The following is a 19,081-nucleotide window of genomic DNA, read 5'->3' on the forward strand; positions in this document are numbered from 1 at the left end:
GGAAAAATGCAACAAAACTTTTCAATATCAGGAATTACAGCCTTAAAAGACCAAGAGAATCACAAAGTTAGTATTGAGAGTAGCTCCTGACATCGGGTTGGGTACATTAGAATGATTGTGCATTATTCATAACATCTAAATCAGCTCATATGAAGCCGACTGAGCAGAAAGGATGTTTTATTGTGAAAGCCTATGACACCACCTTTGACCTCTTCACTTCTGCCCAAATAACCACCTGCAGAGAACCAGCTAGAACGTGAAAGTGGATCACAAGACAAAAACAGCCGGTGATGAACACGTTCTCCGTGGCAAAGGGAGACAAACTGATTCGATGTGAGTGACTTGTCTGTGGCATTTGTTTTTAATCCTGGGTGATGGGAGGGGTCGCAGGACACGTTAACGGGTCTGGACGTAACAGAATCTGACTTGGAGATAACACAGTGGGTCCAACACAGAGCTTTGCAAAAACTTACCCGTGCACGACTCTGGCTCCTTATGAATCTGTTCCCTGTCCAATGACCGATGAGTTTTTTAAAACACATGTATCTTAAATTATATCTGCAGGTAAACTGTATTTACAGTAGGAATACTCTACTTAAAGATTTGTGTTTTTTGTACTGAATGCATCTACATCTGGGATCCATCATATTCTCTATTCTCTTGCAGTCGTTGGAAAATAAACAGAAACCTGCTGATAAAAATCTGAGCTCCCTTTGCTCTTATTAAGATTAGAAAAAAACACATCTTATCTGTGATTCAAGACGTGTTGACAACAATGGGAATCTGTCTGAGAAGAAGCAACCTTTGCGTCCTGTTTGATGCTATCTGCCGTGTTTGATCGGCAGACATGAAACAACACAAACACACCGAACAGTAAAACAGACACTTGAAAGGCACAACGTTGTCAAAGCGTGAGGACACACCGAGTGGCAGCTCTTTAGGCTCGTGGAGGCCTTGGCGTGTTTGACTTGGCAGCGAGCGGACGTCTCCTCGCTTTGTCCCAGATGTGAAGCTCCAATAATTGCGACAACAGTGGTGACCTTGACATCACCTTAATGAAAGACTGGTTGTTTTGTCACGGTGCTCAATAGAAAGAAAGACATTATCAATGCATGGGAATCCGTGGAAAACATCTTTATTTCTAACAATACAGAGGCTTCTGGTTGTTATACTCGTGCATTCCAAGGCCTTTGGGTGCGGTGGAAAACGTGCCGGTTGCCTTATTTGCATTTTACCTGAGAATACGGATGTGATCTGTGTCGGATTCAAATTTCAACTGCCAGAGTCGTTGCGGTGTTTGTGCTGAAATGTCGTTACTGTAACAGAAAGTTCCCGGAAAGACCTGGAAGAAATATTTAAGCAATCCACAGATGATGTGAAATAAGCAGAGAAGTCTTCTGCTGTCCTTGTGAATAATAACCCCGCTTCAGTTCCACACACACAAAAGGAAAAGAGAGAAAAAAGCTTGTAGTAGTGTTTTATTCATCTTTATGTAAATCCAGTCATTTACGGTTGCCTTAACAAATCAGGAATCGAGTGTGTCAACATCTATGCAGAGAAGAAAAGTGCATGTGGGGATTACAAAAGAACAGAAACAGAACAAAAACAGGCCGAGGGAGAAACTCTCCGTCGGGTAAAGTCTACAAATCCTGACAAGGGTAAAATGAACAAGTTTTTTTTTTTAATTGTCTGAAGTCTCTATACGCTGTAGAAAGTTTACAGTTCTACTCAAACCCTAAGCTCAGTAACCTATTGTTCATATCTGAGTAACAGACTGTGGAGGCCGAGCCCAGAACTGGTTCACACCATAGAAAAATACCCTGGTTATTTGCATTTGAACTGTACACTAAGGAGTTTCTATAGAATAGATGAAAAATGGTCGACTCTCCCCCACCAACTTCTATTGGCTCTGGTTCGAGGCCCAGGGCAGTTGTTTTATCTTGTTTATCCTACACCACTAAGAAAGTTAAAACCATCAACTGCAATGCTACATAACTAATGTTACAAGTATATGCTCAAAACCAATATTAGGCTAACTATATCCTACACAGTATGTTCTTATATTTATATGTATATATGTATATATGGGATCAAATAATGGGGTTTAGGGGAATCTGATAAACGCAGAGCAGATAAACATTTCTCCTGTAAATTCCAGGTTGATTACAGGTTACTAATTTGATGGCAATTACCAACCAGTTAAGGCAACATTTCCTCCTCCGTGTCGGTCAAGGTGGTTGTGACTCTGATAATTTGACCCAGGGTCTTTGGGTAAAGGCAACATCTCTTTCATTCACTCTGTGTGACTCAAGGTGAAACTCGGTCAGTAACAGTAAATCTACGCACGGCAAAGAAAGCAGCACTGATCCCAAGTCACACGGATGTTCATTTCAGCGTCACATCATAAATAGCCTCCGTCTCCAGCTGAAAAAATACATATGTTGAGGTTCTCAATGTAAACATGCACTTTTAGATTATAATCAATGCCATTTTCCTGCCGTGAATTACCAGGGTTTTCACTGCTTCTGGCCTGAATATCTTTTTTTTTTTTCTCCTGTACCACAACAATGTGCATATTGAGTCACAGCAAAGAGCTCTGTCCTTCAAATGGAGCCTTGGCAACAATGTCAATGAATGGGAGTCCACAGGTGCTTCGAACACTGAACTAAACATCCAAGAAAGAAAGGAAGAATTCTAAACGGACCAAATAAACATCAGAGATTTCTCCAAATTCTGTAAAGTGAGGTCCGAGGCCCGGTTTGTCTTCTGGACTGAAGTGTTCCGATGTTTCCACGAGATCTCAGAGTCTCTGCTCGGTCTTGTGTGAGCTCAATGCAGCAGGAGAGTTCAGTCTGGAGGAAGTGGACTGTGTTCTGAAACACTGGTTCCACTTGGAGGAACAAACCAGTCGTTTCTTTCATTCAGAATAATTCTGGTCAACTACTTTAGTGACGTTTTTTTTCCCTCACAAGTTCAAAACGTGATCGCTCATGCTTCTTCACCTCCTCTCCGTCTAAAGTGTCATGGAGGACTTGACATGTATGAATTCTCACTTATAGTAAAAAGCTCGTTAGTGCACTGGTCTGCACCAATAAGCACTAGGCTCTAGTCAAAGAAAGTACACAAGGTTGTTATCTGACCTAAAGGTGACGAGAACTATACGCATTGACAGGTGGGTGTATAACATCTCAATTATAAAACATGAGGAGGCCCATATATGATTGAGATATTTAAAATGGCAGATTTGCCTGAAATGAAACAGGTGACGGACTAGACCTCTGTGTGTGTGTGTGTGTGTGTGTGTGTGTGTGTGTGTGTGTAGCTACAGGTTCACATGCATGTTTCAACAGTGGATGAGAAGCAAACATTGATGTGCTGCATTTTGTGTCTGTACACAGAAAGGACCTGTGTGTGTGTGTGTGTGTGTGTCTGTGTGTGTGTGTGTGATCCAGCACAGTAGCTACGAAGTGTTCGATGTGTTGGGGCTCCAGCCCATTTGATACGCTCTTTCCAGGGTTCTCTTGCAGTCCTGCATCACCGTGCTGAACACAATGTGAGGGTACTGGACCACTAGCCTCTCCACAGTCTCCTCGTTCACCTGCAAAACACACACACACACACACACACACACACACAACTATGAGAAAACTATGTCCACGTCTCAAATCGGATACTTACTGATACATACTGATATGACAGTTAGTACACTGTGTACACAGTATAGTCACATATACATTTTGACAGAGGTTGAATCAAACACTGCAACATTTCACCATGATAATCACCCACCAAAATATCTACTGACCGATGTGCTTGGACTTAAAATCCACATTTTGCTTTCCTCTGTTTGTTTGCCCTGTTTCACACATCATGGAAGTTACACTGCCACCATTTTCACAAGTTTGAAAACCTGTCCCATTCCACTACCGAGCCAAAATGTCCACTGCAGAGGGTGAGAAGTGTCCAGTGTTTCACCATCTGGATCCTCAGAGCGCCTCGTATGTTGTTCTGATTATCAGTGTTAATGCCTGTGTGCTGTCAAAGTACAGTCAGTGTGAGTATGGAAGTAAAGTAAGTATGGAAGTATGCAAATTGAGAGCTGTCTGATGTCATCAAACCAAATGAGTTTCCTCTGAGTCGACTGTTATTTTAACGCAGGTTTCCTCCAGCACCGGAGAGATAGTGACAGAAAGAGGGAATTTATGAAGAAAACCTGTATTTTGGTTGATATTGACGACTTTAAACATTGAAGTTATCATGATTTGTTGAAATCTACAAATAAAGCAGTTCATTTCAGGTTCAGTCAGTATCGGAATGATTTTCCAGGGAATCCTGGGTAAATATATATAAAATAGAGGCAATCGGCTTAAAAACTTAAAGTGTCGCAGAAATACGGCTGTAACTGTAATAAATACAGATTTTGAAATGACTCCATTTAAACCGAGTAATTTAAACTCTGTCGAGTGTCTCAGCATTGCTCCATGATGCCTCATTAAGATAATCGGAAATGCAGATTTAACCATTAGTGCCCAGTCAAAATGGCACTGTACTAGAATAAAATGAAGAGAAGGCAATTTCTAAAGAGCCCACAGTGAATGCACATATGCACACACACACAACTGGACTATGGTGATGGGCTCAGCACCAGAGGACATCTGAGCTCACCGGGCTAATGAGGCCTTCTTGTTCCTCAGAGGACTCGAGAGACAAGCAGCAAATGGTCTCTCCAGCCCGTCTGTGCCCGTCCGACACTCCATCACTGACAGCCGAGAGTGAGAGAGTCAGAGGATCTGACAAAGAGCAGAGGCAGAGTAACCCTGGAGACCTAGTGGGGTTAACCGCAACCCACCCAGAACCAACCCCCGCCCACCCGTGAGTGTGACACTTTCCAGGGGAAATGATGTATAAACACTCACACACATGTTGAGCACACAGTCATCCGTTGTTGCCAAAGCAGTGACAAAGTGGTTCACACTTTTCCCTGAGTTCACTGCCCTGAGAGCCCTCTGCTTTCTGGAAGAAAAGTCTTGCATGGTAAGAGTTCTTGGAATCTGGCTCAGGTTATGATCCGTTATCGTTTCTGTCAAATTCTTTCTTTCACAATTTTCTCTAAAAGGTGGGAAACAGCAATTTGCTGTCAAGTAAAGAACTCGAGAAAACAAATGGGCAGATGGACCACCGATGTTTCTCGGGTCACGGAAGGAAGGAAGATGGAAACTTTGCACAGCACCACTGAATCCAATAGGACTTAAAGACAACAACAGCCTGTTAGAGTTACTTCTGATTGCCAACGAAAAACCAGAGAGCTGAAGTGTGTGATGCCAACGCACAGAAGCTTGACAGGGAAAAAAATGAAAAACTAGAATCAAAATCTCGGTGTGAAGTCTTTCGAAGTCTGCTCACACGCTGAGAGAAAATGTCTGAGAATAACTCTCTAACGCTCCCTGCTTCAGTTCTTTCTCCGGGGCTGAAGAGAAAGACAACAGAACCTGGCTTTTTAATTTGAACTAATTCTCCACCACTACCACTTAAAAGCTGCATTAAATCCTCAGGTAAAAGTGGAAATGAGTAAATTCCAGCGTGGCTGTCAGTGCTGTGATCAAAGATTCATGGGTAAAGCTGGTGCATTAATAAAACAGTGTTTCACGATATTGCCTTAAAGAATCCACTTGATTATTATTGCATAATGAGATTTCCAACAGTCAGATTAGAAAAAAACAAGGTATTCTATTCCCTCTTTTCCTGAGAAGACCAAACTGAAGTGACGCAGTGATGTTCATTATAGTGAAATAAAACACTTTTATCCTGAAGGTTTATAACACAGGGCATGAAAGAGAATATAACACTGAACCATTTCCTGCAATGGTATGAATCTCAACACCATTTTCTAAAAGATTTAATACGATTTACAAGAAGAGTTTCAATCCACGTTTCTATTCGCATCCTGAAATGAATTTTCAAACAATGGGAGAAGAAATACTGTAAATGTTAAAAAAATTCGGTTAAACTTTGGATTAAAATTTGACTTGAGATACTGACGAGCTGCTGCAACCGCACATCTCTTCTTCCACACCAGCAACAGTGGTTTGCCTACAAAGATGGCCGCATGTGGCCTCTATCGAGGACCGGAGCAGGAGAGCAGCTTAACGACGGCCTCTGAAAGCCGTTACTGCGGAGAAGCCTTGAGTTTGTTATGACATACGACTGAGCCTCATTAGCAGATAAAATGACAAAGCCCTGATTGCCTCGCGAACATATTACATCACATTCTTGAAAAGAGAATAAAACACCCCCAGCCCGTTAATCATGGCTTAATTACAATTAAAACAGATCTAAAGAATAGACCTGTCAAACTGATGGGAGGCCATAACATTCATTAATGCTCATTTAGTGCGGCTCCAGTTGCTGAGCAAACACGGCTCACGCAAAATGGCTCCCAATCAGAATGCCGAATCATTTCCTAATTGCTGCTTGCGGCAGCACTAAATGTTTGAGTTGCAGCAGCATCACTTCGACGGAAATCATTAAAAGACAAACGGTTGCACTGACCTGTGCTATTGTTGTTGGTAACACTGAGCCGAAAACAAACCCTGCGTAACATCAGTGTTTTCATGTTTCTATTTAAACAGACTTAAATAATGTAATTACTGTCACATAACACGGGTTTGAAATGATTGGAATTCAAACATATGATTACAGCAGAGGTGAAAGGCAAACAAGAAAACAAACGATTCATTCTACTATCAATCAAATCCAACACCATGAACATTTTAAAGTTACAATACAGCAAAGAAAGTCCTTGTACCACGTTCACTGCCGCTACCTGGCACCGACCGGGATGAGCACGGGGACGGTAAGCCCCTCCTCAGGCCACAAGTCCCGCCTACTTTAGTGTTTTAAGCAAAGTGTCCGATCTCGTCAAAGAGCCATTCTATTTTTTGTGTCAAAATGCGACCCGAGCCAAATGCTTTGCACAATCACAGGCACGTCCAGTGTAAATAAATCAAGTAGATATCCCAGCCCAACGAGACTGACCTCCACCCGAAAACAAATATCATTTCATCATATCATTTCAAAGAAGGCCTGGGGCTCGGGTCGGGAATCCACACTCAATAAAGTGACCCTGAAGTCTTTGGTCGATAAATTAATGTTGTTAAACTTTATTTCTGAGCGCAGCCCACTCTCAGTGGGCCGGCAGAGGGGCTAACTGCTAGCTAGCATTGTTTGCCTGAGCAGTCTTGATGTTTTAGGTGTAGCCCACAGACAGTGTAAAAAAATAAAGATGTGTCCACCCGGGTGTAATTTTTACATCACTGCCGACTGAAGCTGGAGCCATTTTGCTTTATAAACATGGGACCAACAGTTTCACAGGGAGGGACTCACATTCACTTGCACACGCACGTGCACTAACACAAACGTGCGCCCGTACCAAAACAAAGAACAGAGGAGCTCGGATCACAACCAGACATGGAATGTGACTTTGAATGTGACTTCATACTCTGGTCAGGACGCCATTACTCCACTATATCTTTACATAGAAAAGAGCGGCTGGCTGCTGTACCCATGTTTAAAATCTCTTTACTCTTAACTTTATTGGCATCTTTGAAACAACTTCTTGCTGGTGCACAGAAAATCTTGTTGACAGAGGCACATACACGTCATCCATTAACTCTCCTCCGCTGCACCAGTCTGACAACCAGAGTTACTGTACGTCTCCTCAGGTCTAAAAACAACAGCCCACTGTGAAAGAAAGCCTTTCCTCGTCGGTTCCCAGAGTTCACAGCCACAATCCTCTTTCCAGAACACGCCAATGTGCCCTTTGCATGGCTCTGGTATGTCGAATGAGAAGTGATGACATCACCACACCTGCTTGGTATTTGCGGCTCCGAGCTGATGTTGGACACAAAGGTCAGACCGAACGCTGTGGGTAACTTCCTGGCAGAGACGGGCGTCCTCTGGTTACAACTGCTGTGCCACAGACTTTAAATCGGTGATTCAGCTGTTTCTTCCTGGAGTGCAATTTTGTTACTGGGCAAAAACTGTGCATAACAATATTTTGTTGCTTAGCAACATAAGCTTAAAAATGCCATCATAAGTCACTGGAGGTTCTGGTGACTGGAATGGCTCCTGCATGGATGTTTTCTTTTCTGTTCCCCCATACAGTCCGGATCACTGTACCGTACCGGACCATACTGTACAGCCCCTCCCCCAAACCTGCTGCCAAGTCTATGATAGAGCAGATCGCTACCCACTGATGATTCTAATCTTTGAGAAGCATCTGGGAGCGCAGCCACAGCTATCTGGAGCAAGGCCTATACTTATGATATTTTCCCCCATTTTAACTTCAAAGATGCTGTCCTGTAGATCTAAGTGCGGCGTAATGCGTGCTGACGGGTAATGTGCCGTTGTCAGGGTTTGCAAGAGGGCGAGAGCGGATGAAGGGAAAACAAAAAAGATGTATGTCTGATACACTGTTCAGCAAAAAGCACCTTTTATTTGAACATGCTGTACAGTAAACATGAAAAGTTTATAGGGTTGTGTGTGTGTGTGTGTGTGAGTGAGTGAGTGAGTGAGCGCCTGTTGACAACTGCTCCTCTGCCTTTACATGTGACTCAAAGTCCCTGAACTGACCTCTGTTCTCTCCTGGAGTGCTCTCATGGGCTGTAACAGTGAGCTGCCTCATTTTCTTTTTTTTTTTAAGACTAATCCTCTGATGCAAATGCACTCTATCACCACGTAAAATATACATTTACCGCAAATGCAGGGCCTTCCCCCGGTAAGAAGCACAGTAAAACACGTCGTAAAGATGACTAATGCCGCAGCAGTTCACATTCTCAGTGGGAAAAAGAAGAACAGGGTCGTAAATCGATAATCAGATACACAAACACGGAGATGCATATCATATTAGACTGGCGTGGTGAGAACACCCTCTGAGTGCTCCCAGCAATCAAGGGAGGGAAATGGAATAAAGAGAGAGGGAAAGACTTTAGGAAATAGAAGACTGAGAAAATACGGCCTCCGCTCCTTCAGAATATATCAAAACCCACTGAGTGCCGTATTGAATGCAGCAACAATGACCCTGAGAAAAAGGCAATAAAACACTGACTGTTCACACTTCAGAGCTGAATTTAAATTAAAAAAAGACGCGCATGCAAATATCAGGAAACAGAGACATGCTCACTGATCCTTTTTATTTGACTTTAAGTGTTTCAAGAAAAATGGTTCTATTCCTTTTTATATCTTCCGTGTTTTCATTAACCTCAGCGCAGGTCTGTTTGTTCTTCTTTCCTTTTTTCCTTTCCTCCTTCTCTCGTTTTCTTTGGCCATGTGGCAGCCATTGCTAGTCCCAGGCCCATAAAGAGAGACAAATACCCCCCGTTCCCTGTCTACTCCCATGTAGAGAGTGTATCAGTCAACCAGTAAATACATTTGGGGTAAATGTTTAAAAAGCCTATTTAGGCAGCAGAAGAATGCCGTGCATCAGGCCCCAGTAAAAGGCAGCCTGAACAAGCCTGGATTTAAACAGCCAGATTTATAGCCTTCTTTAAACTGCTCAGAGGAAAAGCCCCAGTTGTAAAGTTTCTAAACGAGTGACTGGACAATTGAAAGATAGTTCTCAGTGTCTGATAAGAAGATGAAGGGGGACTGGATGGAGAAGAAAGAAAACAGCAAATAAGAGGATTTTAGAAGTATAGCGACAGAAAAGAGGCTGCCACCAACTTATTCCAGAGGATTCAATATTTCTAAATGAACTATCGATGCATTGGCTTGGAAGCTTTACGGAATAGACTGCGCTTTACCGAGGAAAAGCCTGTGCTCAAACATTTTGATTTTGTGTCAGAAAGCCGGGCGCCCCCCCTCACAGAAATCTGCAGAGCATGCCTCTGAATGTGCTTTTAAAAAAACCAGGTCAGGCACTGCTTGCGACAACTAAGGTCTGGTCCCGCTCACACAACCTCATCCCTGCACAATATCAGACAGCGGCAGGGTGTCAGTGCATGCACGCACACACACTCAGAGCAACAGGGGCTCAACTGAACAGGGTCAGAGAGAGAGAGAGAGAGAGAGAGAGAGAGAGAGAGAGAGAGAGAGAGAGAGAGAGAGAGGTTCTGGAGGCCAGGTTTGTAAACCCCACACTCCATCACGCGTGACAAAGGTAACTAAAGGAATGTGTACGAGGCTCAGTCCAATCCCTCTCTCTGCGCCGGCCTTCTTATCTCTGCAGACTGGAGCAAAACATTCCATAACTCAAGAGGCTTAGCACAATATATTTGTTAATCTCAGAAAAGAAAACGTGGTAAAACGCTATCGCAGCTTCATCTTATTAAGGCAGAAGTAACACATAACTAATTAAGAGGGGAGGCGTATAGTGACACAGAAATCTGAAAAGCCTCAGAGTTAGATTTAATTTTCTTGTAGCAATCAAGCTCATAATTGTCTGTTTTTCTTTTGCATTAAATACTGTAATAACTTAAAACCACTGCTTGGAAAGACATTAAATTATCTGGAATATAAAGAAACTAAATAAACTGAATATTGGTGCAAGTACAACTCATTTTAGTTTTAAAATAAGAAACAGTAAGTTATAATTTATTATCATATCATAGAATTATTACTGGAATTATGATCATATACATGATAGGATCCCATACAATAAGGAATATGATGGTATAAATAACAATGATTACTAATATTAATTAATTTATCTATTTATAAAGCATTTTACACATTAAATGCAGGTCAAAGTGCTAAACTAAAAATAAGATTCAATAAAGAAATAAAATAAAGTAAAATAGAGGTACATGGAAACAATAAAAACATGCTAACAAGTTGTTACAAGAATCAAAAAGATAAAGATAAAACCTATTTCAGCAGGCCATGCTGTTCTCCCTCTAAGTCTAAATCACAGTCTGTACAGTCGGGTCAGGGTCAGATGTCGGTCGCTCTGTAGCCGTGGTTCTTGGATCCGTGTCAATATATATGAGGTGTTTCGGGTGATTAGACGTTTCACCACAAGCTTCGCTGAAAGAAATGTGGTTTTTTGAGGCAAGACAGACACTGAAATGTGAAGTGGTTGGTGGAGGTCGACTGCATTTGGAATTGGGTCTAATTAACCGCTGTGTGTATTCTGGACCGGGTCTGACTGTAGAGGCCTCTTCAGACCGGGCCTCTCTGTGCGACCACGTCCATTGATGTGAATTGGCTTCAATCACAATAATCAGAATCAATAATGCATCAGCAGAAGCTCATTAGAGAAACAGAGAGAGTAAGTGGATGTAAAGATGAGGATGAAAACGAGGCCTGTTGATCTTCAAATGGCAAAAAGCACAATGTGGTCAGGTGGGGGATCACACACTTATCTTACAAGTGTTGTGAGGACACTCGTTGACATAATGCATTACCTTGCCCCTTACTTTAACCTTAGCCATCATAAATAAATTCCTAACGCTAATCTTAACCTAACCCTTACCCTTTAATTTAATGATTTACCTTATGTGGACTTGCTTTTTGCCCCCATAACGAACACGCCTTCCCCATAATAACATGACTGTGTAAACAGAATTAGGTCCCCGCAACATGAGAAACACCGAGACCAAACACACACACACACCTCCAGAAACCGTAGGAGCACATTCCAGCGCAGCTTACCGGAGGGTCAGACACACGCAGAATTAATAACAATCACAACAGAGCTACTGTGTTTAATTTCTTTGCCTCGCATGACTCCCTTGTTCTTCAGAATACATAAATAACAAGGACGACTCGACTCCACGTCCTTTCAAAGAACGCCATGATACAAAACTCATAGCCACTGGTTTAAGTTACAAGCGAGGCAGTAAGCAGCCCCCCCCGTCTCATCAGTAAGCACAATGCGTGGACACCACCTTCCGTAGCGTGATTATCCTGCATTACGGGTTAATTCTGAAAATTCAAATGAGAGCACCGCAATAAAAGTTGAGCTCTTCAGTATTTAAAATGTCAACGAAAAAACGGTGTGTACACACATATCAGCCTTTTGTTCTCGCCGCCGTCGGGACAAGCACAAATCATGACAGCATGATGAATCTGTATCTCTGCTCTCAGAATTTAAAAATTGTTCCTTTCTTCAAATGTTAACTGAGCAGCCACAGGTCATAGAAACTCTTTTTTCCTGGCTGCAAATCAGCAAAACTCTTTTTTTTTAAGCTTTTACATCCACTGGCAATCAATTATAAAGCTGGACATCAATCAAAAGCTTAATCGATCCCAAGAAAAAATCCCAAGTTCGTCTGGACGTATTCAATTTGTACGGACGTAGCTTTCAGCGAGGGGAGTAACATTGTCATTAGCGTTAAAAAGCTAATTCATCACCAACGTGGTCAGACATCTGCAGCTCCAGGCTAAAAAGGGCTTGTGACCACCTGATGTCTCTGTCAATGTCTGCGAAAAGGAAAAAAAAAGTTATTGCCCCCAAAATCAGTATCCAGGCCCCACTGACTCCTGTCTCCTGTCTGCCCATGACTCCATGAGATTATGTTGACCTCCGTTGTGATGAGTAAACAGCGCTGGATGAGGAGGGAGGAGGAGGGGGATAAAAAGGGGGGAGGATGAAAAACAAAACAAGGGGGGGGAAACTTGAATGAACTAATTGAATGAACAAAAGATGTGAGCGGCATCCACAAATTCAAACAACCTTGGCTGTCCTTGCTCGGAGGAGGGCGAGGGAGGGAGCGACTGAGAAACAAAAAGAGGGGTGAGGAACAAAGAGAGGATTAGGTGGAGGGAGGGCAACACAGGTATTTGTGTGTGCAGCCATTTTTTCAGACAGGAATCTCTGCATATAACGTCCAGACCTTTGCCGGGGAGTTTGCCCACACATGAAGAACGCAGCGGGAGATTCTCCGCTCAGACGTGGTGACAACAACACAGGACTCTCAGGAGCATTGAGGTGAGGGGTGGCACAGGCTGCAGGAGGGAGGAAGTAATGAATAAATTCCACTGTGGAGATCGTGTTTTTGTTTACAGCCCATTGACACCAGCGTCGGCCCCTTATCACCAAAAGCTCTCGACTCTCGCCGCTTTTCAAGTTGACACCTCCGGTAAAGTATTCCATGTGTACGGCTCCTCTCTCTCACAGTGAGATATTTGTATTCTTTAGGGTTTTTCCAGTTTTCCAGCGTTTGTCAAGTGTTAAGAAACTTGTCCACTCCCTCGCAGTGACTCTCCTGCTGCACTCTCTCATGGGCTCATTCAGACATTATCCAGAGTTGTTACTAAGGGCCTGGTTGGAAAACTAGAGAGAGTTTCTCCTCCCGGCCTCCAAGAATAATGTCCGTACATCCAGGAGAAGTCAATGTGAGAACACAGCAGGGGATCCCCCGCTGGATTCACCGCGAGTGAAAGATGCCAGACAGAAAAAATCGAATATATCCTGTTGAAAAAGCGGGGAAACAGACGTAAAAAACATCCACAAAGATGTCAAGGGAGTTTGTGGTGATAAGAGCCGACACGGGTGTCTGTGTGTTGTCAAGAAAATCACGTGATCTCCGCAGCAGAGTTAACACGTCACTTCCTGCCTCTGCCTGCTGCACCCGGCTGCTCCACCTCTCGCCTGAATAACGTGGAGGATTTGATGCTGTTGTGAACGCGTCTGTGCAGAAACCCCCCCCCCGCTGCGTTGTGCATGTGTGGAAGAATAACTGAACCAATTCTCTGGATTTTACCCGCAGGTCATGTCTGAAAACGGCTTGTGTGTTAGTGTGCGATCCAGGTGAGGTCAGATTACTATTGGGTTTTCTGGTAGCTTTTTTCGCTGAAGGGCAATTGTGAGATTCCCCCTCAGACACTCAGTGAACTCTGTCGGTGTCTCACTTTATTTCGCCCTCTCTCCTTCACTGTCCCTCGCCGCTGCCCTTTCGAAACAAGATGAAGGGATGATCAGGAGGCCGCTTCAGTTAAGACCGCCAATCAATACAGCTCTTCTGCGCGCGGGGGGATGAGACTCCCAAGATTACACTGAAAATCACAAATGGCAAATGACTCTTTCAAACTACTTTCTCGACTTTGAACATTCAAGTCTGGCTTTGGTCAAAGCCCTGGAAAATAGGAAGCAGGAAAACCTCTCTCACTTTGTGGTGTACACGCGGCATCTCTCCCCTTAATTCCCCTCCACTTTAAGAGCCTTTAAACTAAGGATCCCTGCCGCTCGCAATAACAACACGATAACAGCACTCATCGAATAAAGTTTTTCTGAACTCCCAAACTCTCATTTCCTAAATGAGAGTTAAAATGCCTCCTAACTCGCCATACTTCATCTTTGTTTTCCTCACTCCAAACCTCCAGGCCCTGAACAATTAGGCCCTTGTTTATGTCTGCAAATTGCTGTGCCGTGCCTATCTGTGTATAGTCCCTGGCAGCTGGATGCACCGGTGGAACGACCATATTGATTGGTATGTCTGTTCTTTTAACAAGGTCTGTCTGGTTGTTGTATCTGGGGGTGCCGCGGCGCTCGTACCCGCTCCCCAAACGGCGCTCCACCTCAGTACAGGTAATGGGAGCACACTTCGAAACTGCTTACACAAAACACTTTTTTTTGGCGCCATTTGTGAGGGGAATAGTCGGCTTTGACTCTTTTGTTTCATTTGATCTAATTTCACTTTTATTTTCGCTTGGTTTGTGTCGTTCGTTAAATCATTTTTTATTCCCTCCCTCACGGCCACCTCTTGTTTTACCTTCTATTTTCCTCCCTCATCTCCTCCATTACGATGATAACTCTTAGTCTCTCCAACAGTCGTCCCGAGTCAGGCTTCGTGCTGACTGCGGGAGTTTGCCTCCATCTCCGTTTCACAACCAAGAACGCCCATTTGTTTTCTCTCTAATGAAGTAGTGGAAAAGAAGCTGAGAAAAAAAGAAAGAAAGACGGTAGGCTTAAAGAAGAGAAGAGAGAAGAGCGAGGAGAGGGAGATGGTATAAAAGAGTGAAGGGAAGGAGGAAGACAAAGAAAGAAGAGGGAACAGACGAAGAATAAACACAAAGAGAGAATAAAGGAGGTAAACGTGTGGAGGCTGTAACAACTTCCCTGAAGAAAATATTCCACTAAGGCTGAATAAGATCAAAATCCCCAAACGTGTAAATCAGCAGAGCATGAATTTTCACAGTGTGGCCAGGAGGGCACGTTATAGAAAACAACAACTTAACTCATATACGAGACATATGAAAACATTGTCAAGATAAAGGGCGCAATGAGTTACCCAGTATTACACTTGGCAGTACAGTGTGTTTCTGCACGAATCAATAACGCTGACTGCTGGATCCTTGCCCCTGTAACTGGACACTTTTTTTTTTGTGGTTAGCCAAAAAGCTTAAAATGTTATAGTGTTAGGATTTGGTGAATTTGTGAGCGTTTGGCATATGTGCCTGTGTGTATCTGCCCAGTCCAGTGAGCAGAATGTTGTTACTACGGCGTCAAAGTCTACCTGTCAACTTTGGTTTGAAAATTAGAGTTGACACCAGTGCACTGAGTTTGGACAGCGGAGATCTTAATACATAATGTTCTATTGTGTTCGTGGAAGCGTCTGAATTCCTCCCAACAGAGAGGACCCAACATTTCACAGTGAATTTAGCGCGGAGCTGGGTTTTCTATGACATATTCACTGACATATGCGCCACTGACGAGCAAAAAATACTTCGAGAATACTTCAAAAGACTGGCACAGTGTTTATAGTTCGAAAAAGGACAAAATGAATTGAATTGATTATTTTGGGGTGAGTCTGGATCAATCGCATTCCTTCCCCTCGTCGGAACAGGGTCGTTCGGCCCTGAGGGCAGAGGGCTGTAATCATACGAGGCAGGCGGAGCACGCCATTTGCCCGAGCCTGGAGGGGGTTCTGATTTCAATGCTCCATTATGTGCTGTGTTAACAGCAAATAACATAAATTCCTCTCGGAGAACACACACTGTAACACACACAGACACGTTGCATTTGGACATGTATAAACACCGAGACACAATGAAAATCCTTCAGACAGACGAGCCGAGAGAGGAAGGAAAAAAGAGTTAGTGGCACAAACGTACACATTCCAGCCTGTAAAGACCGTATATGGCTCTGCTGCTGAAAAGAGAGTTTAAATAAGAAAATATTTCTCACAGATCTGTGGTGTACTCCGTCTGTGTTTGTGCTAAGTGGAAAAAAAAGCCCTTAACTTCTTCATATCTGTTCAAATGCCAGTGGACATACAATTTGGGTTCTCTGAATGTAAAATGTATACAGTACGGAAGCACGTTTGTATAAACTGTGACGGAGGAAATCGATCCTTCACACTGCTCCACATGAGGAGAGCCAGCTGGATCCTGTTAACAGTTCTTAAATGAATTCTACACTGTCTAAGTCCTGTGACATTCAGGGAAGCTGTTACATTAAAATTCTCAGCGTTTTGACAACTCCAAACAAATTTACACGGGCGAGGCTGCGCCGCCGAAGCAGAGAGCTGACTGGGTTTGTCCGCACCGTGTGTCAAGGTTATCACAAGACTGGAGTTGTGTGAGAGTGACGGGACCGAAACCTAACTCCACATCAGTTAGTGTGGGAGGAAGCTTTGAGAGGGAGAGAAGGGGGAAAAGAGGGGAGGGAGAGAGGAAGAAATAAGGGGCGACTGAAGCTATATTTATTTTAAATAGCCAAATGTATACTGTAGAATTTACCTGAACATGTGTGGGACCGAGGGAATGAGGGACTCAACAGGTCAGGTTGTTACCGTGGAGTTGTCACATCTAATCTCTGCCACGTTTGTCCAAGCAATGGCAGCTATTTGTTCTAAATTCCTGCAACATACACATCCTGGGCAGAAACCAACAACGTCCTTGTAAGGGAAATATCAACTTCGGTATATTTGTAATGTATTCGTAGAATCCAAAACACTGTCAACATCGCTCTCAGGAAGAATAACTATCTGCCATCTGAAGCAAACTGCTCCGCATAGGTGTATATAACAATTTATTTCCGTTCTACAAACAGTCAGGGTTGGTACGCAGAGCTGAATAATTCCAGGTCGCAGCTACAGTATACGTTGACTCGGTCTGCAGTTGGTTGTTGTGTAAATATTAAGATGGTTCCTCAAGTGATCAGATCCTGAGGCCGAACTAAACAAACTGAGGATGTGACGGGTCAAGCTGACAGCGTTAGACCAATACAAATCTATCAAGCTTAAATCATATGAAAATACCATTCAAATCTAATTAAGGACGTGTTGTGCAGCAGAGCAGATCTCCCTGCAATCCCCACATGCTCTCGCCTCATGTTTCTATCAAATAATGTAACATTCAACACAGGACAAGACCACAGAAGACACACTGAGGAAATAATAGGCATTTTTAACACTGGGCTGCAGAAAGAAGAAAGAAAAAACACCGTACTTCTCATTGTAAATTAAAGGTATGGGGTAAAACATGTTTGAATTGATTTGTCAATATGAAGAAGACATTCTGTGACGGACAGAAACCCAAACTTAAGTAATTTAGCACAAGACTTTCATTATGAGCAAACCCTTGTGGAATTGAGACTTATCCCCCGGCTTGTCCGTTTTCCCAGAACTGCATTAAGTGCAGAGATGAGATTAGTTTGCCCTCAGATTGAATTGGACATGCCTCTGGATTTGACTGCTGTGATACACAAATAAACCATGATACAACGTGGCCCGAGGCTGAAATGTCAAATGCAAACCAGAAATAAAAAAAAATCAAGAACAAATTGAATGTACTGAAAACAATTTCGTAAAGTACTTTTAAATACAGATTTGAGTCATTTAAGAGATGCTGTGATCAAAATATTATACATTTTTTTTAACCAAGCAGAGGTCAAAACAGAAATTACCGTGAAAATACACTCAAAATGTGGTGTGTAATTTGATCAGATTTCTTTGACTTGTGAATTTGAAAGCACTTGACTCCCTCAAGCAAAGCGAGGACGCGTAGGAGCAGCGAGGCCGAGAAGCTGAAACAAGCGAAAGAGTCACCAGTTCAAATCAGGCAACAGCCAATCGTGACCTTGATAAAGATAACAGACTCTAAAGCTGCTTTCAGACACGCCCTGAACTCTGGACATCTCCTGAAAGTATCCATGGGGCTGTATTTGAGAGCGCAAACGTCTGAGTCAGCTGCTCGTGACTTTTCCTGCCAGCCCTGAAGTAAAATGTCCCAGTCCCAGTGAGCCCATGTGGGAATACAGCAGTGGGCGTGTTGGTGACGTTCCTAACACATACACTAAAAGAATACAAATACCTCAGGATGAAAAAGAGGGGCCATACACGTAAAAGACGCTGACGAACATGTGCACTTGGAAAGACGACATGATTTGAGAATTTTGGGATAATGGCCAACGTAGGTGTCGATGTGTAAAAAAAAAGGTGAATGTGAACAGGTTTGAAAAAGAAAATCTCCAGCAGCCTTCTTCATATGTGAAAGAGAAAGTTTGCCTTTCATATCATAAAATGGGGTTTAGTGGAGAGGAGCATCAGCCAACGTAAATCCACCAATTTACTGCTTAATTCAACTGCTATCCCAAACAAATTCAAATTCAATTTAAGATGGAAAAACAGAAACACTGAGGCGAGCACGAGGAGCTGCGGGTTGAAGAGAAGAAGTGAGGTCAGAGGAGGAGTGGAGCAGCAGGCAGACCATGGTCACTGCTGCCCCTCGGCTGACTTGTATATAACCACAATTCCCCCGGTCTGTCTCTTTCATTCACCTTTTTACCTCTTTAACTCGCTCTGCAGCTCTCATTTTCACTCTGACCTCAGTAATAACAACCTATTTCTGTTCATTTGCTTCCCTCTGAGCAAACTTCAGATTACTCCCATCCCTCTCTCTCTCCTCCTTGAAACCTGCCTATAACTCCCTTTCTTGCCGAACATAATGAGAGACAACAACAACAACAGAGAAATGAGCTGCCGTGGGCTGATCTCGCTCCCACACAGGCCTGACCAATCCCCAGCAGTACTCCAGGCTCATTTGCAATGCTAAACACAGTTGTAGTACACAGAACAGAGGAGATAGAGAAGTAGGTGAAGGGGGCAACCCTGCAGTGAATGAATTCTCTGATTCAGAC

General features: G+C 43.2%; 1 protein-coding gene across 1 annotated transcript in view; it reads right to left on the reverse strand.

Moving 5' to 3' along the window:
* Nucleotides 1–1,460: 1,460 nt before the first annotated feature.
* Nucleotides 1,461–19,081, reverse strand: part of fbxl17 (F-box and leucine-rich repeat protein 17) — a 216,281-nt gene continuing 198,660 nt past the window's right edge. Inside the window, exon 11 of the mRNA XM_035165220.2 lies at nucleotides 1,461–3,598. Within this exon, the coding sequence (XP_035021111.1) occupies nucleotides 3,461–3,598 (138 nt within the window). The 3' untranslated portion in view covers nucleotides 1,461–3,460. The remainder of the gene's footprint in view (nucleotides 3,599–19,081) is intronic.

This window comes from Hippoglossus stenolepis, chromosome 9, assembly GCF_022539355.2.
Source record: "Hippoglossus stenolepis isolate QCI-W04-F060 chromosome 9, HSTE1.2, whole genome shotgun sequence".
Taxonomy (NCBI): Eukaryota; Metazoa; Chordata; class Actinopteri; order Pleuronectiformes; family Pleuronectidae; genus Hippoglossus; species Hippoglossus stenolepis.